This window comes from Martes martes (genome assembly GCF_963455335.1).
Source record: "Martes martes genome assembly, chromosome: 4".
Classification (NCBI taxonomy): Eukaryota; Metazoa; Chordata; class Mammalia; order Carnivora; family Mustelidae; genus Martes; species Martes martes.
The window spans coordinates 117,562,647-117,585,764 of NC_137891.1; the positions used below are offsets into that span (position 1 = coordinate 117,562,647).

General features: G+C 34.3%; 1 protein-coding gene across 2 annotated transcripts in view; it reads right to left on the reverse strand.

Annotated features, from left to right (window-relative positions):
• PKN2 (protein kinase N2) overlaps nucleotides 1–23,118 on the reverse strand; it is a 131,201-nt gene that overhangs the window by 41,328 nt on the left and 66,755 nt on the right. For both annotated transcript variants that reach the window (XM_080801017.1, XM_080801018.1), the window contains exons 4-8: nucleotides 17,339–17,456; nucleotides 16,872–17,017; nucleotides 16,570–16,783; nucleotides 3,643–3,828; nucleotides 2,400–2,509 (exon numbers count right to left, since the gene is read on the reverse strand). In XM_080801017.1, the coding sequence (XP_080657143.1) occupies nucleotides 2,400–2,509; nucleotides 3,643–3,828; nucleotides 16,570–16,783; nucleotides 16,872–17,017; nucleotides 17,339–17,456 (774 nt within the window). The remainder of the gene's footprint in view (nucleotides 1–2,399; nucleotides 2,510–3,642; nucleotides 3,829–16,569; nucleotides 16,784–16,871; nucleotides 17,018–17,338; nucleotides 17,457–23,118) is intronic.

The following is a 23,118-nucleotide window of genomic DNA, read 5'->3' on the forward strand; positions in this document are numbered from 1 at the left end:
AACTCCCCTATTAAAAGCCCTTCAACTGTCTCCCAATTTCTAACTTAAAAAGATCCTAGTGATTCGGCACGTACCTACATCTACTTCACTTTACCTTGATCTTCTATTTTACAATTTTTATTCTTGAAACATATCAGGTTCCCTCCTACCTCAGGGGCTGTATATGTTTTCTCCTCTTGCTGGGAATACTCTCACTGGGTCTTTACAAGTCTGGCAACTTTTCACTCATCAGGTCTCAAGGCAAATGTAGTCTCCTCAAGAGACTCCCTAATTACTCTAAAGTAGTCCCCACTCCCTTATGACCCTATTTACTACCTTCACTGTACTTGTAGTTTTTTTTTTTAACTCGTTTACTATTTATTTTCCCTCATTAGGATATAAGGTCCCTCAGTATATGGACTTCGGAGTTTTGATCAGTCATTACTAGGGTCTAAAATGGTGCTTGGCAAAGAACAGAAAATCAGTAATTATTAAGCCTAGGAGTTCTGTTACAACAATGAGCATATATTATCTTTGTAAATCTAGACCCTAATAAAAAGCCGGGTACATATATAAGATGTTCAATGAATATTTGTGAAATGAATGGATTGATCTTATCCACCTGGATGGCATTCACTATGACCTCCAGTCAGATATCTCTGAATCTGCTTATCCAGCCCTGACTTCTAGTTCCACATCTTTATTTAACTGCTAAGTAACTAGGTATAGAAACCATCCTCTTCCAATATATTTTTCTAATAACTGGGGCATTATTTTCTTTGCAAATTATAGATAAATTACTTCCCTTGTACTGAAATTCAACTAGTTACTAATGCTATTTTTTCCTTCATTTCCTACATATTATCTTTTCTCTTCCTACTGCCAAATTTTACTTCAAGCTCTCCTAATCTTACAGTTGTAGCACTGGAATAGCCGCCAGCCAACATGCATGCCTTCAGTTCCTCCTCCCTCAAATTTGTTCCTCATACAACTTCCAAAATCAACTTTCCCATTTTGTCTCTTCCATCCCATCTCCCATACCGACAAGTATAAACACCTTAGTCCAGCATTCTAAGACCTCAACATCATTTTAATTGAAATTATCAAAATAAAGGTATATTTGGGAAATAAGGTGGCAGACTCTTACATTTCAGATTAATGGTAAAAAATTCTGCAACTAATCAGGTATGTATGAAGACCACTTAAGTCTAAGTTCCTTGAGGAATCTTGGAAGACCTTATTTTTTATTCATTGTTAATCTACTGCCTGGAAGTGCTGGGAATATAGCAGATACCAATGAATATTTGTTGATTGAATGAATAATTTCACAATAATTTTTAAAGAATAGATGATCCTAAATGAGAGAATGAATGCCAAGATGAAGGTAGTACTCTTTGAAAATCAGTCTGGTATTAAGACATGTGGGGATTAGCTAGTAAATTACTTTAGTAAAAAACAGAAAAGCCAACATCAATCAAGTTCCTACCACTTGTCTAAGATTTCTTTTTTATACATCTCACTATAGTTGGTGGTATTAAAGCTAAGCAAACCAATGTATATGAAGATGAAGCATTTTATTCAAGTATATAAAACATTTTTTGAACCAAGAAAAGCAGTGATGAGGGCCTGATCAGGATGTTGGCTATGCAGAAATAAAGAAACAAATTGGAAAAATATTTTTAAAGTAGAGGTTTCTAGAGCAGTAATCACCACCTCACATCATCATTAGATACTGTAAATCGGCTTTCACTAATATATATAATTTAAAAATGACAAATGTATCATCAACCTAAATACTAAATGATAAAAAGCTTAATATCTTTCTTATTTTTTCGGCAAAATTAGGGGTAAGTTCTAATATTTTCTTCCCACACCCCAATAGATGGATCAGAATCTAAATAATAAAGTTAGCACCATGGACCTGAATCTGCTGTCCACCAAATTTACTTCTGCTGGATTCTAAAGCTACATATCGCATTCTAGCCATTCACATCATTCATGAAAGCCACTGAGATACATGGAAGGCTGGGTAAGGGAGCACATCAGTACATTTCAAATCCAGCTTTGATACAATAAACTACAAATGGTGAGTCAGAAGAATCACCTTACTTGTTAGGGAGTGCATTACTAAAATAAACACATTTCAGTATTAGCTCTCACTCGGTTGTCTTTTAGGTTCATACAAACTAGACATTTTCAAATCACTGCACAAGCAAAAGCTACTGCAGCACTCTGATGTTCACCTCTGTCTTAAGGTAGACTTATATAACTCACCAGATGAGGAATGTCGAAAATACCTAGGTTCTTCTTCTTTCATTGCATTAAAAATAAAACTTTTCTAAGTCTTCTAAAACAGAAAATGTACATTCAAAATGAATGACAAATATAATGAAGATTCAAGTAAAATGTTTTCATCTTACCCTGTCCAGTTCCAGTGTAAACTTCTGGTCCCATGACTGATTGGAAATGGGTTTCCAGCTCGTTTGACCAACCACAGTATTATCTAGCTTCAAAACTGCACACACATCATCTGTAATTACAATTTGTAAACTTGCTTAAATATTTTAAAACCTTTAAAACAGAAGTACCACCGTTTAATAGCAACAAAAGTCTTATGATCCTCTGAAAGTAAGGTGTTTCTTTTTTTCCTTTTATTTTTAGGGTTGGGGGCAGAGGCGCAGAGGGAGAGGGAGGAAGAATCTTAAGCAGTCTCCATGCCCAGCGCAGAGCCTGATGTGGGGCTCCATCTCACAACCCTAAGATCATGACCTGAGGGGGAACAAGGTGTGGGAGGCTTAAGCAAATGAGCCACCCAGGTGCTACAAATGTAAGGTCTTTCTTAATCCTGAAGCTTTTGAGTTTAAATGGCTATTTTTATATGTACATACATTCCACTAGATGCTCCCAATTTATCCTCTGTGTTTGAGAAAAACACAAAGATTAAATGCATTTTGTATGTGTATATTTGTATATAAATAGCAATCATCCAGTTTTTCAGCCTCTACACTTTTTACAGAGCTTGTTACCTCAGGCAATTTTTATTTTCACACTTTTTCTAAAATCTCCATCTTTATATAGGAAAGCACTGACATGTTCACCTCTGTGCTCTATAGTAGGATGAATTATCACAGGCCTTTCCCTCCCACTCCCCAGTTACACCTTTATATCATAGTTTATAATTACATTTTAGAATGTCTCTAAAGTGCTTCATAAATCTGTTGCATAATACTCTTACCACCTCCACCCACTCCTACATTTGTCTAATTGAGCTACTACCCTAGTAAATATGTTTGGTCCAGGGGTTATCAAAATTTCAGTGTTAGTTTAGAAGTGTCATTATACCACTGAAAAATCAAGATGTAACAAATCCAATAGCCTCTGAACACTTTCAGTTTGGCATGAAGACTGATACTTGACATTTCATTCTTCTAAAAGAATTAATGCTATATATCATTTAGTTTTCTAAGGTAATTGCAATAAATTTGGTTGCATTTGTTTTCCTGACAGTATAGCTTTTAATGTTTTTAAAATTAAATTACAGAAATCATAGTTGTTAAGCTTTTTGTTCAACTTTGGCTCCTCCTATTGCTGTCCCCATTGCTAAGTACTTTGTATAGATCCTTTAATTTGTTATAGGATTTTTTAAAAATCTGGTTACTGAACTGGATAAGTCGTCGGTTTTTAGGAGATTTCGACTACTTCCACTTTTACTTTTACTTGTTCTGCTCATGAAAGATGATCTGGTTTCACTTGGGCTCCAACCAGGTAGTGCAACTGATGTTGCTTTTGACCGTCCAGGGACATTCTCTAGAATATCTTGACAGCCCATAAGACGAACTTCTAAAGTACCTGTTAGCATAAACAAATATCAAATAACAACATCAATTTTTAAATATGTTATTTATCAATTTGAGAGAGCGAACAAGCACAAACGAGGGAGGGGGAAGAGGGAGAAGCAGACCTCTCACTGAGCAGGTAGCCCAATGCAGACTGGATCCCAGGACCCCGAGACCATGATCGATGCTGATGGCAAACACTTAACTGCCTGAGACACCCAGGTACCTTAGAACATCAATTCTTAATATAGAACTATGTCTTTGTTACCCATTCAGAAACAGTGGGAAGAAAAAAAAGATGTGCTAAAATAACAAAATCTCTTCTCCCAGAGGATCTGTGAGGTAATTAATCATAATCTTTCCTGTTTTAATTAGAGAAACCTATTGAAAGTTCTTAATTAATACAATTATAAGAAATTTTATGGAAAGAACAGCACCTCCCAAAAACTGTCTGCAGGGCATAAAACAAGTTACATAAACTTCTTGTATGTCTGAATACTCATTTGTATCATTTATATAATTACATGGAAGAATTACAGAATTGTTGCTAGACCATGTGAGAGGGGAAATATAAAGCCAAATAATATGCCTATTAAAATAAACATACAGAAATTAGAAACATGGAAATCTGACTACGTGAAAAACAGTTGTGTTTAGTAGTTATGTAGTTAACATGGAAAAGGACTTTATAGGGTTTTTTGCATAAATAAATGGGTTTCTGTTCTATTTCAGATGTAAAATAATATTAACTTTCCATTCTAATAGTTTAGGAAGTCAAATAATTATGGACTGTAATTATCGAAGCATAAAATAATTATAATTTCCTTAGGCAAATAAATACTAAAGGTGTTCAATGAAAATGAGGAACTGAGGCAGTCTAAAGATATGTCTTTGTCATCATTTGGGCTAGGCTTAGTATACTAGAATGTAAATATGGTGCTACAGTATTAAAATTTTGGATACTGCACAGAGAATAACATTTTAGGAAGAGTATTTCCTGGTCCCATTAAACTTAAATAATTAAAGCTTCACTTAATTTAAAAATTTTAATTATTTAAGGTAACCAAAGGACTTTTAATGAAGTAAAAAAGCATGGATTTATGCTCAAATCAAACTAAAAATAAAATTAACCAAAATACGTGAAAAAAGTGCTAAAGACACTGGATGTCAGGCAATGAAGAACATATACTCAAGAGATGGGAAATAAATGAAATGAACCTTAAGACTGCTTGAGTTTACTGCCTTGACTATATCTAGGACATAGTGCAGGAGGGGGAGCTCAGGTGCAGCCACGTGGACTACCTGAGTTAAGGAGCTAGAACTGAGAGTACTGACACAGAATTGATCAAGGTGGCTAGAATTCACAGGCAGTATAAAAGAAAACAGCTCTCCAGATGTAAAACTAAGATGTGGGGAGGGTTCTCCTGATCAAGTATTCAGTCTTGCCCCAGTAGTAAAGAATAATAACCCTTAGACTAAATGATGTTCTGTTATGCATAACAAATCTTAAAAGCAACACTAAGATCAAATTTTTTATAGGTAATCTAACTGTGACCTAGAACAAAGTTCAAGACCATTTTCAAGAATACAAAAATATCCAGCACCCAAGAAGCGAAAACTCAATGTCTGGCATCTAATCAGAGACTAACAGGCACATTTGTTTTCTATTGCTGGATTACCAATTACCAAAATTACAGTGGTTTAAAACGACACCTATTTATTACATCACTATTCTGTAGGTCAGAGTCTACGAAGGTTGCCTGCACTCTTTGCTAGAAATCTCACAAGGCTGAACTCATCATGTCTGCCAGGAAGGCTCTTGTCTGGAAGCTCTGAAGAATCTGCTTCCAAGCTTATTTAGGTTGTTGGAAGAATTCAGTTTGTAGCAGACATAGGATTGGGGTCCCTATTTCCTTGCTAGATGATGGCCAGGGGTTGTTTTCCTGTTCTTAAGGCCACCTGAATTCCTTACTATATGGCTGGCCCTCTCTTATCTTCAAGTCAGCAAGGCACATATAATCTTTTTCATGATTCAGACCTTTCTTCCTCATCTGCCACTGGCCAGAGAAGATTCTCTACTTCTGGGGGACTTGTGATCATATTGGGCCTACCCAGATCATTCCTCTTTATGTTAACTCAAAGCCAACTGATCAGTAACCTTAATCACATAGGCAAAATCCCCTGTGCCATAAACATAATACTATCACTGGAGTAATATCTCACTGTATTCACAGGAGAGGGGTTCCAAAAGTCATTCTTAAAATTCTGCCTACTCTATCAGGCAAAAAGATAAACACAAAAGTAAGACCCATAACAAGAAAAAAAAATCAATTAAAAATCAATCTGAAACAGACATAAAGGTTAGGATTAGCAGATAAACACATTCATAGTTATTATAATTACATTCCATCTGTTCAAAAAGTTAAAGAGAGACATGGAATAAAAAAGATCCAAAATAAAATTTTAGAGATTAAAAACTAACATGTTTGAGATTTAAGGAAAAATACACTGGGATAGGACTGGTGGCAGATTATACATTGCAAAGAAAAGGCTAGTGAACTTGAAGCTATAGCAATGATATAGAAATGATCAAAAATAAGAGAAAGACTTGAGGGAAAAAACAAAACAAAACAGTTCATATGTAAAACTGTGAGTTTAACTTCAAGTGGCCCAATATATGTGCAATTTAGTCCCTGATGAAGAGCAGAGAGAATGGAAACAGAAATATATCTGAAAAAATAATAGCTTAAAATTTTCCACATTTGATGAAAACTATAAACCCAGGAAGTACCCAAGAATTTCAATGAACACCATGCAAAAGAAAAATAAGTAAATTACATGAAAGCATACCATAATCTAATTTCTCAAAACAAATAATAAAGAGGAAATATTAAAAGCAGCCAAGGGAAAAAAGACACATACAAAGATTAGGATGGCAGTGGATTTCTCGTTAGAAACAGTGAAAGCAAGACAGAGAAGCAACAACTTTAAAGTACTGAGGAAATGAACAAGCAAATAAACTGTGAACATAGAAATTCTAGACTCACTGAAAATACCTTTCAAAAATGAAGACTTTTCAGATATAAAAATGGTTAAAGAATCCATTATCAGTAATTACCATAAGATCCAGACATATCATTCCTAGGTATTTACCCAACTGAAATGTACATTTACACAAAAACTGCACAAGGATGTTATTAACAGCTATATCTGGAAAAATACAGAATGGAAACAACTCACATATCTATCACGGGTAAATGGATAAACAAACTCTGAAATATTCACACAACTGAATACTACCAATAGTAGAGAGGAATTATTGATAGAGGCAACACAGATGAATATCAAAGTAATTATTCAGAGTGAAAAAGGCCAGAAATCCTTCTCCCAAAAGAAAATAGTATATACTGTATGATTCCATTTATATAAAATTCCACAAAATACAAACTAATAGCAAGTGACAGAATCTGGTCAGTGATTGCCTGAAGATGGATGTGGGTAGGAAGAATATAAGAACAGGAAAGAGGGATTACACAGAGGCACACAAGGACACTTTAAGGAATGATGAAGATATTCATTATCTTGACTGTTGTGATGGTTTAACAACTGTAAATTTATGACAAAAACCTTGAAGTTATACACTTCAAATAAAACTGGAGGTTGATGATGGTGCCACAACTATATACATTTCCTAAAAATCCTAAAACTGTGTACTTAAAGTAGTGAATTCTATGGTATGTAAATTATGTCTCAATAAAGTTACTAAAGACGGAGGGGGAAGCTTCAATTTCATGCTTGGTCAGGCTTTGGAAATCTTCTCTAATTGTAAAGTGTTAAGACAGATTAAATATAATAGAATTTTAATTTTATTAAAAAAAAAAACAACTTGTTGGGTTTGTGTGTTTTATTTGGACTTTTTTCTTAAACTGGCAAACTTAGCTCCTTTCCACTGTAAAGGCTTAGCTGTAGAAGTCATCCTGGGGAAACTGAAAACATCTGGTCACTACTTTAAACCCTGGTAGTTTATTAAATATTTTAGTTATTTCAATATATCAGGAGATGACAATGCTCAGCACCTGCTTTCACTTAGGAAAAAGAAATTGAAAGGGATTTAAGATCTTTATTAAGCATCTAGAAATTTCTTTTTTGAGGTGACACAGTTGCAATTGCAAATAACCACATTAGAAATAGCTTAAAATTATTTTATTTTTATAACCCACAATATGCAATTTTTAAAACAAGCAATCCAAGAAATAAATGTTTGTATCCATAAGCAGTAGCTATGAATTCCATTAGAAAAAGTAAATCCTTTATTTTTTTAATGTTCCTGAAAAACTATTTCATATCCATCTTACTAATTCAGTATTTCATCTTGGTACAACTAACATTTTTTTTTAATTCTGAGGAACTCTTTCATAAAAACTAGCAAATGTCTCAAAACGTGGACCAAAAAATTCAATACCTTAGATCAAAATAGCACTAAATTAGCAAATTTCAATTTATAACCATACAATCACAAAAGAAATCAGAGTATAAATGAGACAAACCACAAATAATAGAATGCAGTGAGAAACTCAGGAGAGTAAATGTTCCTACTACTTGTCCATGATAATTCTTCACTGTGTCTAATCCTTTATTAAGGCCAATACTATTTCTCTTCCTAGTTACTCCATATTTAGTTTAAGGTTAATCAGGAATTAATTATAAGTTTCAGCAGGAATTTATTTATTTATTTATTTATTTATTTATTTATTTTTAAAGATTTTATTTATTTATTTGACAGATGCAGATCACAAGCAGGCAGAGAGGCAGGCAGAGAGAGAGGGGAAGGCAGGCTCCCTGCTGAGCAGAGAGCCTGATGCGGGGCTCGATCCCATAACACCGGGACCATGACCTGAGCCGAAGGCAGAGGCGTTAACCCACTGAGCCACCCAGGCGCCCCATCAGCAGGAATTTAAAAGAATTTTTGCAAAAACCGAAATGACTTAAGAATTGCAAGATACTTTCTTTTACACTGGTGATTTACATCACATTGAATATGGTTCAATAAGGCAATAAGAACTGGAAAAGATAGAATGGAAGAGGTTAAAGAACTGGGGAGAGGAGCCAACAAGTAGAAAAGGAAAAAAAAATCTCCAGTCATATCAGATGGTTTTCTAAAATGTGGCTTTATTACTCCTCTAGAAAGATTGTTGATTTCTAAATACTGACAACTATATTTTATCAATGAATCATTCAGAAACTCTTAAATATTATTGTGTTCAGCACTGAGCCATTCAATGGCAAAACTTAAGTTGTAAGTACAGTTCCTTCTTTATCATCAAATAAACTTTACCAAGTATATCCTGAATCTATAAAGTGTTCAGGGCTAAGGGTTAGAATTACATGTAGGTAGATGACAAGGTCTTTGTTCCTCCCAGGTCTATATTGCAGTTCTGATTTTAAAAAATAGAGTAAGATGGATAATAAGGCAAGGATATTAAACAGGGAATGTGCACAAACCAGTTTAATTGTGACAGAAGATTCATGGTAGGAATTATAGAAGATGTGACTAGAAAGATAAACACTTTAATATTTAAAACAGTTCAAATAAAATGGAGGATTTGACCAAAGGTTCCCAAGCCTTGTTTCATGGTACCCTAGTATCTCAATTTTTTCACTGTGCTCCTAGTCTAAAAGATACACCTAACAGTTGTTTCAAAGGATATTACAACAAATTAATAATTATTTACAAAAATAATACACATAACTTGAAAGAAAAAGTAATCTTATTTCATTTGTAAATAACCATGGTTACTTTCTAATGGGATGTCTGCACCTACTAAGCGCAGTATAGCTAGTTTCTCAAACTCTGAAACTAGACTGGAAACCGCCACTTTCTTTTCTATTCCACACTGATTTTTCACATGGTATTGATTATCACAGCAATGCAGGCAAACCCAGCTTCATTACTGTATGACATCACTGAAAGGAATATAGCTCTACCTCCTACTGAAACTGTAACTACCTTGAATTAGTAGTTTAAATGGTAACGCTGCGAAGTGAAATAACACTGTGTTTCCTTCAAAAAGTTAAAATACCCTGTTGTACCCTGTGAATTCATTCTGGCATCCCAGGATGCCTCAGATTTAGAAACTCAATTTGGTAACTGCAGGTTTAGATTGAAACTAATAGAGGCAACAACATACTTTCACCCTAAATTTGTCTTTCAAGTTTTAATATAGAAGTCTGCCATAATATAAAACTGATCAATGATACTCAAAGCTACTAGAATGTGACAGTATGCTATGCAATTCCGAAGAACAGCTTCACATCTTTAAAATATTGAATGACATTATTTTTAAGGAAAAGCCCACACTGACACTGATAATTTAAGGATTTCTAAGGGCAACAGAAGTCAGTGTAACAAAAATATGTCACATTCACGTGGACCACAAAAACCTTTGCAGCTGATGGTCAGAGAAAATGGTGGCGTAGCAAAGTCTATAGGCACTTTCTTCACAGAAACATAGGAAACAACCTAACCAAAAGTTAGCAAAAACAGTTAGAATCAACTGTATGAGAAATCTATAAAATAGTTAAAGGTTTACTGCAACCAAGCAAATGGTTAATAAAAAAAGCAAAGAGTGCTCAATGGGAAAGCTCTGTGGCATTTTAACTTACCTTTGCCTCATCTTCCCCCTACCCAAATGGCTTGGTGATGGTCTTCAATATAGCAATCTACAGAGAAAAATTCATTCTCAAGGACATCTGATTGTCTGCTTTGACCTAACTGAGGGCTCCTTAAGGGACTAACACAAAGTCATGTTTTTTGTTTTTGATTGGTTGTTTTTTTTTTTTGCTTAACTAGGAAATTGCTCAGGACAGAGAAATAGCTAAGTGGAAGGCATTTAACAGCAAACGAACTGGTCACTGCAGCCTGGGGAAAAGGATATCAATTGCGACAAACAATAAGATATCCCAAAGAGTCTTGGAAGAGAATATAGGAAGTGAGATGTTTTGAGGAAAAAGGGTTTTGCAATGCTTCCACTGGGAAACTAGAAGACAAGGGAGAAACTAGAAGACAAGGGAGAAACAGAAGACATCCTCAGAAAAGACCCAAGAAAGCCCTAAGCTCTCACATCTGGCTGATCTCCAAGTTCCGTGTGAGCAAAGGCAGAGTTGTTAAAATGTCTTGGTAACCATTGAGGCTATGCCCCAGCACACAAGCACAGAGCTCAGATGCAAAAGCAGGGCATTTTTTTTTTTTCTTTTTGCCTGCATGCATTAAATGTCTGTCAAAACACTAGCTGACCACTAATTTAATGGAGACTTCTGTGACCATACATGACAATAAATACAATCTTTACAAAATAGCTTATAAAAGCCCCTAACAACTACATCCCATACAAACAACAAGAAATTCTAGAGACGGGGAGTATCTTTCAGACTTACACATTGTAATATTCACAATATTCAGTTTTTAATAGGAAATGATGATACAAGGCAGAAAACAGAAGGCAGAAATTAACAGAAAATGAGGAAGCCAAGACATGGGATTTACTGACAAGGACTTTATAACAACTTTCAAAGGCCTCCCCCAAAAAACAACAACAACAACAACAACAACAAAAAAACCCAAAACAAAAACAAATGAAAACAAAATCCAAAACAAACAAATGAAAGAATGGTGTTTTGGCAAATAGAGGATATTAAGAAAGATACAGAATATAAAAATGAATCAAATGAAATTCTAGAGCAGGAAAGTATAGCACTGAATAAAAAATTTACTAGAGAAGCTCAACAGTAGATCTGAGCAGGCAGAAGAATTGGCAAATGTGAAGAATGGTCAATTAAAAGTACCCACTCATAGGAACAGAGAGGGGAAAAAAACCAAAAACGAAGGGGAGTGGATATAATTCTGTTATTGAAGCAACTGGGTAACGAGTGTCATTGCATTAAGAGGTATACTGATAAAAATTATAGCTGACTTTTTATAATAGAAAAATAGATGCCAGAAGAAAACATTTTTAAAGATCTGAAAGAAAAAATACATCCACTAATAATATCCTTAAAACACGAAGCTAAAAAATACAGGAAAAAAGGTGAAAGAATGACACTCTAGCGCATCTTCATTACAATAAATGCTAAAAGAAATTTTATAGCCAAAGGGAAATAATAATAGAGAAAATCTCAAGTACAAAAAGAGGAAATGAAAACAGAAAGAATAAATAGGTCATTAAATACATAGGACAATGTCTTGTTTTCTGAAAAAATAAACTCAAAAAATGAATGATATCTGTAAAGCTTTTAGCTCTCTAGGGAAAACAATACTTAAGGATGATCATTTTTAAGGCATATGTAGAAGTAAAATATATTACAAGAATACAAAAGGGTAGAGTGAAAGGATTTGAAAATATATTTTTTAAAGATTTTATTTATGTATTTATTTGTCAGATAGAGAGAGCGAGCAAGAGCACAAGCAGGCAGAGTGGCAGGCAGAGGCAGAGAGAGAAGCAGGCTCCACACCAAGCAAGGAACCCAAAGTGGGATTCGATCCCAGGACCCCGGGATCATGACATGAGCCAAAGGCAGCGGCCCAACCAACTGAGCCACCCAGGTGTCCTGAAAATACTTCTTCACAAAATTTTTAAACTGATTTGGAGGTAAGAGAGCATAATGTGATCAAAGGATGTAGTAAGTTCAATATGCATACTAGATTCCCTAAAGAAAGCAATAAACACACACACGTGCGCGCGCGCGCGTGCGCAAAACTAAAAAGTCTGTTATAGGAGATGAAATGGAAAAATAGAAGGTTTGTTTCAGGAAGAACTACAAAGGGCAGGAAAGATGCTATTCAAAAATCAACACTGTATAGTAAATACATATAGTAAATATATATCAAAAATAATATTATATTAAAAGGAAAGTTTATAAAGGGCACATGGAAACTTTTGGGGGTTATATCAAAAGTTATCAAATTGTACTCATCAAATGTGTACAATTTATGTACATAAAGCTGTTTAAAAAAGGGGGGAGGAAAAAAGGGGGGAAGAATATGACAGACTAACAACTTCAATAAGATTTTCAGGGCAGATAAAAAGAAAAGAGTCACCTATATAATGTATATTAAATATGTCACTTTAAGTAAAAAAATAGGTTGAAAATGAAAAGATGGAAAAAATTACAGGAAAAAATTCTTGCTCGGTTACATTAGGCATGAGAAGGGTAATGTGGCTCTAATAATATTAGACAAAGTAAACTGTATGTCAGAGTATTTTCAGAGATGGAGTATTTGTAACGATAAAAGAGTAATTCATCAATAAGATGAAACAACAACAATGGGTATGCTCCTAATTAAAAACAAAACAAAATAAAAAGCAGGAGGTAAAACAATGAAACTAAAGATGGTTTGTAACTGACTTAACCAATTTGACTTCTGGCTTAGTAACTTGAAAGACCCTTATGAGAAGCTTCTTTCTGAGCTCTATTAAAGTCAGACTTTTGGGAGAAATCTTGACAGTTTCAAACCAGAGAGACATGATTCATGTTTGTGGACAGGGCTCACAGGAGTTTGCTGGTCGGAAGACTCTGACTTCTGATGCTTTCCTCACCCTTCTAATTTCTGAAAGCCATGGAAGCTAATGCTTGCTTTTGTGTTTACCTCTGTCTCTGGGTCCACAAAATGTCTATACATCAATAAACATTTGCTCTTTTTATAAAGAAACAGTGAACAGAAACATAGTCACCTCTGGAATACAGAAGAATACAGACACACACACTATGGGAGTTTCAGGAGAGAAGAGAGATAAAGTGGCAGAAAAAATATGTGAAGAATTAATGTCTGAAAATATCCCAAATTTGATGAAAGACATGAATCTACACATTAAGAAGCTCAAGGAATCCAAACAGAGTAAACTCTAAGAGATTACTATTTAAGACATACTATAATCAAACTGTGAAAAAAACCAAAGACAGAGAAATCTTACAAAATAGCAAGGGAGAAGCAAGTCACCACTTAAAAGGAATCTTCAGTAATAATAAAAGCTGATTTTTCATCAGAAAGCACAAAGGCCAGAAGAGACTGGAATGACATTTGTAAAGTAATGAAAGAAAAAACTGTCAACCAAGTTTTCCACATATCGCAAAACTAACCTTCAAAAATAAAGGAGAAAATAAAGAGATTCCCAGAAAAATCAAAGTTAAGGGAGTTTGTAACTAGTAGATCTGTCTGGAAGTGCTAAAATAAGTCATTTGGATTGGAATGAAAGGACATTAGGCAGTAACTTGAAATTGGGAGAAAAAAAAATACCAGTGAAACTAATACACAGGTAAATGTAAGAGCCAGTAATACTATTTCTGATTTGTAACTCTTTGTTTTCTTTATTACTTAAAAGACAGATGCATAAAACAGTACTTATAATGTAATCTAATGGGCACACAGTATATAAACATGTAATCTGTGATACAACAACAACATAAAGACAGGGAGACACAGCTATATAGGAGTGGAGTTTTTGTAGGCTGTTGAAGGTAAAGTGGTAAAGACTCATAAATTCAGGATATTAATCACCAGGGAAACCACTGAGAAGAGAACTAAAAAATACACAGTAAAGGAAACAAGGGAATCAAGAAGGTAAACTAGAAAAATTCAAACAAAAGAAAGCAGTATCAGAAGAATTCAGGGTAAAAAAAAGATTAATACCTGTAGAAAACAAATAGCAAAATGGCAGAAGTAAGCCTTTTTGTTGTATAATAAAGGATTTGGCTGGTTTTTGTTCATGGCTCCTGGGAGCAAACCTTTAAATCATTGCTATTTCCCCAGTGACAACAGTGTCTTCATTTCTTAGTGGGCCCCTCAGACCTCAGATGGGTTTATACCAACAAAGTGATTCATGATGGGCCCCTACACAGTTTCTGGATGGGGGCTAGCTAAGCCAGAAATACAACCATATGATTAGAGGGGTGGTGCCACATAATATTAACTTGACCTCCTGACCTTCAGAGAGGGGTGGGGAACTAGAGACTGATTTCAATCAAGTGGCTGAATCACTCACCAGTGGCTGGTCACTCCCACATATTAAAGCCACAATAAAAACTGTGGATACTCACAGTGGAATGAGATTCCTGGTTGGTGACAGAAACTGATACACACTGAGGACTAGGAAGCGTCACATTTGGGACCCCCAGATCTCTCCTTATGTATCTTTTCTAATTTATATTTTTAAGAAGTAATAACACTATCATCATAAACACAGAGCTTTCTTGACTTCTTTGAGTTGTTCTATAAAATTATTGAGCCTGAGGTGGCAGTGGGAATCCCTGATTTGTAGCCTGTTCATCAAAAGTGTGGATAGTTGGGGAAACTCCAAGCTTACAACTTCTATTGGAAAGGAGAGCAGTCCTGTGGGGGACTGTGCCATTAACTTATAAAATCTGACCCAACTCTAGGTAGTTAGCATCAGAATTGCATTGCCACGTAGGTAATTACCTTAAATATACATGGATTACACTGTTCAAGTAAAAGGGAGAGACTGGCAGAACTGATTAAAAAAAATGATTATAGGCTATCTAAAAGGGCTTATTTTAGATCCAAAGACCCAAACAGATTAAAAATGAAAGGACAGGAAAAGATATTCAGTGCAAATAGTAATAAGGAAAAGAAAGCTGGGACGGCTAGACTAATATCAGACAAAATAGACTTTCAATCCAAAATTGTTACAGGAGACAAAGAAGGACATTACATTTTGATAAAAGAGTCAATCCATCAAGAAGATATAAAAATATTACAAACATGTGCACTTAACAACAGAGCCCAAAAATACATGAAGCAAACAATTACATAATTAAAAGGAGAAACAGGCACACAAAATAATTAGAGACTGCCCCACTTTCAACAATGGACCCATGAAAATGGAAATAATAATAATAAAAAAATGGAAAAGTGTTGGTAAGGATGTGTGCTCTTGGGAACATAAAATGATAAATGACATAAAATGATGATGCAGCCATTGTGGAAAAGTTTGACCACTCCTCAAAAATATAAACACAAAATTATCACGACCTGCTAATTATACTCCTAGGTATATACCCAAAATAAGTGAAAACTGATGTTGTTCCAAAAAAACCCAAAAGCCAAAAAACAAACCTAAACACAAATGTTTGTAACAACATTATTCACAACAGTCAACAGGTGGAAACAACCCAAACAACCCAAATATCCACCCACTGATGAATGGATAAACAAAACTCAGTATAGATCCACATACAAAGGAATATTATTTACCATAAAAAGGAATGAAATACTGGTATATGCTACAAGAACAAAGCTTGAGACTAGAACACTAAGTGAAAGAAGCCAGACACGGAAGGCCATAAATTATGTAATTCTACTTATAGGTAATATCTAGAAGACAAATCTACACAGAGAGAAAGAGAAAGTCAATAGTGGTTGCCAGAGGCTGGGGGTATGGGGAGTAACTACTTAATGGGTACAGGGTTTCCTTTTAGGATGATGAAAATGTTTTGGAACTACATAGTGGTTATGGTTACACAACACTGTAAATAAATACTTCTGAATTGTATATTTTTAAATAGTTAAAATAATACATTTTATGTGATGTGTAAATTATCACAATTTAAAAATTTAAATTATCACAATTTAAAAATATCACAATTTAAAAATCTGTGCATACTTTATTCATTTATTAAACCAGGACCAGATGTAGACACAGAAAAAGGCATCAAAAATAATTAGGAGATGTATGCAACCTACCTGTTAGTGCTGCTGGTTTGGATAGTGTACTATATTGGTTTTGTGTGGATATCATACTTTGACGTGGACTTAGTGTTGGTGATGCAACAAGTGAAAGCTCCTCAATAATAATACTGCTTTTGGGATGATTCTTGGGAAGTTCATTTAATCTTTGTTCTAATGAATACTTTAAAAGATCCAACTTCTGACTTGATTCATTAAATCTTGCTTGGGCCTTGAACAGGGAGAAGACAATTATTATCTAAATAATTACATTCTTTGAGTAATATATTTATTAAGTTCAAATATTTATTTAAAATTACTTCTGAAAGTGCTTTTCTGTCTGTTACTTTTCCTGAGCCAAGTAATTTCATTACATTCTTTGCACCTTCTGCTACTGCAAACTCTATCCTAAAATGATGCCTTAATTCTTCCATCCGAAGTTCAAGAGGACTTATGACAGGTTTTGCTAGAGGGGAAAAAAAAAATGCAATTGAACCATTTATTTGGTATTCTCATGTGAAGTGATTAAAATTCATGAAAAAAAAATTTCCTACAACTTAAAAGTTATTTATTAAGTCAATAAACACTCAAGTAATACTTAATAGATACAATGTTGAAATAAAAAGCCTTCCATTTTAGCCATCAAAACTCAAAGATAAAAACTAAACATCAAAAAACATAATGCTTCCTCCTCCTTAACTCTGAACCACTGCTTCTCTCCTACATAACATTTATTAAGCACCATGCCCATAATAATAAGAATGACAATTTATCTCTATTCCATCACCATTATCAAAAGCCAATTCATTGGTCTGGACTGCCTGAAGAATCTGCATTCGTATCACTTCTATTTTTGTCTTGCTGTCCTGGAGCAATTGTTGAGCTGTGCCATGGAGTTTCCGATCCTATTAAAATAAGTTTGAAAATGTAAGCAGGTGAAAAGACAAAATATTTTCATAGGTCCTAAGTAAGATCAAATGATTATCAGCAAGTGAAAAACAGAGTTAAAAGAACACTTGTTTAAGTAAATATACTTATTTTAAATATAAATAGATATACCTGTAGATACATTTATTTTAAAAAGCCACCAAACTGTTAGCAGTATAAATGAGAAAAACAACTCCATAAATTAGGATAATTTGAGTGAAAGCAAGTGAATTTTACTACTGTTTTAAAAAACTCCAAATTCACATTTGTAATTTTCTCTTTTCCTGCTTTCCAAAAAATATAAAGAATTTTCCCAGACCATGGTCAGTAATTCTCATACTCAGAAGCACTGTATGTGACAGAGATGCCTCAGTCACTAGGCCTGAACATTTTGAAAACCTCTTCCTCTCCCATAACAATACAGTTACAATCTTATGGTGTTTCACATATGTAGGCAAATTTTTAAAACTAATCGTAGATGGTATCTGTGATAAATCTGAGAAAGGAAACAAGAAACAGCATTTGTCAACATTGGTGAGACAAGGAGAAAGGTTTCTTGAAATTCTTGAATGTCAAAAAATAAGACTGTCTCAATAAAGTAAGAGGAAATTATAGTGAGTACACCTCTTTTAACTTCAAGAAAGGTGAATTACATGAAATAATGTTACTATCATACTTCAGTTTAGTTTCAATAACAATGAATGCTACTGACAGAGAGTCACGAAAACTTACCATTTTTGGAACTGTGGTCAGCTAAATAACGATCCACCCAAAGATGTCCATGTCCTAATCCTAGAACCTTACAAATGTTACCTTACGTGGCAAAGGGGAACTAAGAGAGCAGATGGAATTAAGGTTGTTAATTGCCCAAACTTAAAATACAGAGATCATTTCCTGGATTATCCAGGTAGACCCAAAGTAATTCACAAGGCTCCTTAAATGTAGAAGAGAAGGCAGAGTAATGTGAGAACTGTACGCACTGCTGTTGACTTCAAAGACTGAGAAGAGGGCCATAAGCCAAGAAATGTGGGCAGCCTCTGGATGCTAGAAAGAGCAAGGAAACAAATTATCCTCTGCCTCCTTCAGAAGGGAATGCAGCTCTGCCAATGCCTGATTTTTAACTCAGTGAGATCTATGAGACTTCTCAATTACAAAATTGTAAAATAATAAAGTTGTCGTTTTAAGCCACTAAATTTATGATGATTTATTGCAGCAGCCATAGAAAATAAAACAGTAATTTCTTCCAAAAATTTCATATGTAACAAGTAACAGAAGTTAATACCATGCCCTCGTTAGTTATATTAGTTGTCAAAGTCTAGTGGTTTTCAATTCACAAAAAAAGAAATGATAAAGCTATGCATCAAGTTAGGAAACATTTATTCATAAGAAAGGCTAATTTTTGCTTATTATTTAGGCATCTCTACTTTTATCACCAAGGCAGTCAGTACTGGTTTGGAAATAAAATAGGATACAATCAACCTATATTCTCTGGAAGAGTTCAAGCCTAGAAGCTAGAGACAAGCATCAGATGTGCAGCATCATTTCAATAAAAACACACACAAGTATATGATGACACTGAAAGGGGGGGAGGGTGAAGATGTGGGGTGAGACAGAGAATGACGACATTATATAAGAAAAAACAGAAAGTAAGCTGATACATTTTATGATAAATATCAAACTAGTTTGGCTAATATATAGTGGAAGAAAAAGCAGTTTGCAAACTTATTTTCATATTTTTCTACCATTTCTTTCCTGCTCCTAAGGGCAATTTAGGAAAGATCTTCTAGTCAGTTTTCATTCTTTATTAAATATTTAGATTTTAAACCAAAGGAGTTGGGCAGCAGAGTTTACTATATGTAAATTAAATATCAAATTAAATATCTCTTAAATATCAATTTACACCATGAAGTACACACACACACACACACACACACACACACACTGTATTTGTTAATTCTGCTTTACCATTAAAAATACTTGCTTGAGTTTGGTGTTTTGTTATGACTAATTATACATGCTTTTAAGACTATACCTACTCACCTTCCAGATTAAAAATGAAAATACTTTACTTTTACTTTAATTATTCCTTTCCAGTATTACGTACATGAGACAAACTGAAGATTTAAAATAGCTTTTCTATTTCTTTGAGACCTCACTGGAGTAAGAGCAAAAACTTAGTATTGCAAAGCTCCTAATTTAATGAAGCAAATATGTTTTGCAATCAGACAGACCGGGGTTCAAGTCTTAACTGTATTTTTAACGTTGGGTTAGTTACCTATCTTCTGCAAACTTTAGGTTTCTTGAAGAAATTATGTAAATGGGGATACCACTCTCTAAAACATGGAGATTTGTAAGCATTAGATAAAACTAAAATCATACTGCCTAGCACTTCATTGGCATTAAAAATGTTCTCTTTTAGAGTAATAAAAATGATTATTAAGATAATGAAGTCCTAGTATAAATATATGAATATTAAGCAAACTGTCTAATACTATGCTTTTCAACTAAGCTACTCCTTTTATTATTTTTATTACCACGAGAGAAGACAGCAGTTCTGTCATTTACTTCTTTGGAAATACTTTTTTTTTTTTTTTTTAAAGATTTTATTTATTTATCTGACAGACAAAGATCACAAGTAGGCAGAGAGGCAGGCAGAGAGAGGAAGGGAAGCAAGCTCCCTGCTGAGCAGAGAGCCAGATGTGGGGCTCAATCCCAGGACCCTGGGATCATGACCCAAGCTGAAGGCAGAGGCTTTAACCCACTGAGCCACCCAGGCATCCCTGGAAATACTTTCTTAACTATTTCAATTCAACATGCAAAGAAGAGCATTTAGTTCACTTTAAAATTAATCGACTTTTCCCAGACTTCTGGAAGATCTGTGCAGATGTCAAAGTATGATGAAAGCTTTTAAAACTGACACTGGATATTACCTGTCACAGGTGATTTACAATTACTACATGTCAGTCTTATGCTTTCCAGCATTCAATAAATTTTTATGGTCAATTTTATGCTTTTAGGAATTCATCAGATTTTTTACTGAGCACCTAATACATTCAAAACGAGGGATAAGGTAGGTCTAAAGTATACAAATTGGTTTAGGAATTACAGAGATAATGGCCTTTATGTTAAGGCTTTGGAAAGATTTTTATTTATGTTAGGTTGAATCAGATGAAAATGCCAATATCTGACTAATTTTGAACTAAAAAGATAGTAATATCATATGGTTCTATTGGTAATTAGCACTCTACAATGCCTGTAATATTTTAAATGTGCAGTATTTTAAAATTTTAAGTTAAAAATTTTGTATTTTCCAATTATATAATATTTTGTTTTATAAAAAATAACCATTACTGTTTTGCAAGTCATAGTAGGACCTTTATAACAGATAAACTACTTCACACACAGATTTCAGAAATAAATAAACCAATCATTATCTTTATTTTTCCATCATATCTTTATGGCTTACTTTACATGTATTAATTGTGGTCACATCCAATGAAAATACAAAGATTAATTAGTTAGGATGCTACCTTTAAAAACCTATAATTTTACTGAACAGATACAAATAATTATGTATGTATCAGAATGTTTAAAGTAGTCAAAGAAAATTCAAAGGAAGATGGGATCAATTTTAGCTGAGGAAATCCAGAAAGGTTTTATGGGATGTTAATATAGATGAGACTGGACTATATCAAGACTAGAACCATTGAGGAGAGTGAGGCCAGGATAGATGATCAGATACTTTCAAATGAGAAAAAGTTTTGAAAAGACTTGGGTACATTTAAAGAGGTTAACAAGAACCCCAAATTTTAATAAATAGCTTGTCACCTGAATACATCAATGGAAAACATCTCTTCAACATGTCTTATGAAGCCCTCAGATTATTCTGAAAACCAATGGTGCTACTTAGAGCCAAGAAATTTACATTCTAATGTTGATAAAAATGATAAAGAAATTATGTAAATTATAATTTCAGGTAGAAGTAATGCAATGAAAGAGACAAGGAGAGACGGGCTGATATTTTATACAGGAGAGTAGTAAAGAGCTTGGTGAAGTGTTAGCATCTAACAGTGACTGTAATGAAGTGAGAGAAAAAGCCCCATGAAAAGTACTTGAGCGGAGACATCTAGGCAGAAACACAGTAAATGCAAAGCCTCTAAGGTAAGAGTGTGATTGGTATGTTCAAGAGATAGCAAAGAAGCTGATATAGCTAGAGTGTAATAAAAGAGAATGTAAGTGTTTTAAAGAATAAAATCAGAAGGTAGCCAGGGTAAGTCATGTATGAACTTGTAAGCCACAATAAGGACTCTGGATTTTGTTCTAAGCTTGCCAGAAAGCCAACAGAAGGTTTTGAAACATGAGTTGAAAATATCTGACTTGGCTTTTGAAAGGACACCTCTGGCTATAATGTGTATTAGGGTAGTAATTTTGTTATGAAGAATATAATAACCAGGTCCTGGAGATGATTTTTACCAAGAAAATGAATTCATTACTCCTACCCTAAATTTGCTCCCCGTCGTGAATTACCTATCTGTGTGAAGGGGCACCACCATTCACCGATCTGCCTACATAACCAACCTAAGAATCATCTTCAACTCTTTCTTTCTCGTATCAAGACACCACATATTTATTCTACCTAAATAACTTGATTCTGTCTTCTTTGCTTCCACTGCTGTTACAAGAGGAATGAAGCATGTTTAACCTGGACTCCTACAAAAGCCTATTTAAACTTGCTGCCTATACACTTGACCCTTCTCTAATGAATTCTTCAAGTCTAAGAAAGATGAATGTGAACTTTCTAAACTTCAAATCTGATCATATATTTACTCTGCTAAAAGTCTTTCAGTAGCTCCATATATCTCGTAAGATAGAATCTCAACTGCTTAATGCTATACCTCTCACTATACCTCACTCACTTAAAGCTCTACTGGTGGGGAACAGGAAAAAAAAAAAAAAAAAAAGTCTTGTTGGAATCACCTGGAAGACTTTTCCCAAAAATAAATGTGCTTTTCTGGAGACTGAGATTTGTTCACCCATGAGGGCATGGCCTTCCACTGAAGATGACTGCAAATGTTAAAAGTGTATTCTACCTACTTCAGATATATTGGATAAGAAATAAGCTCAGAGTTTCTGCTATAGCCATACAATAGCAGTTATACTCCTTAGAATAAGCCATGCTATTAAACGGTTCCTTATTCTGTATCTGCTGGGTTTACCCACATCATCTTCTCTAGAAAGTAATTCCCTTTTAAATTCCAAATCATCCCTCAAATCTCACAACGAGTAATGATTTCTTCTGGCAGTTAAGTGATTCTTATCCACTGTTTCTAAAGTAACTTGAACATACCACTATTATATACTGTAATTACTTACATGGGATACTTCCTTTTTGGATAGTGGAACTTTTGAAAGTGGGATATTTGTTACCTGTTAGTACCAACTATGTTATAAGGCATTAACTTTATTACATTTATACTCCAGAGTCCAGCAGAATAGCTATCAAACTGTTAAGTCCTTAACAAATTAATATTCCATATAACTACAATTTATAATTTTCCCTAATCTCACCGAGATACACTTTGACCCAATAAGAAGTTTAAAGATGAGAAATGAAAACAAGACCAAATCTAGACAGAAATA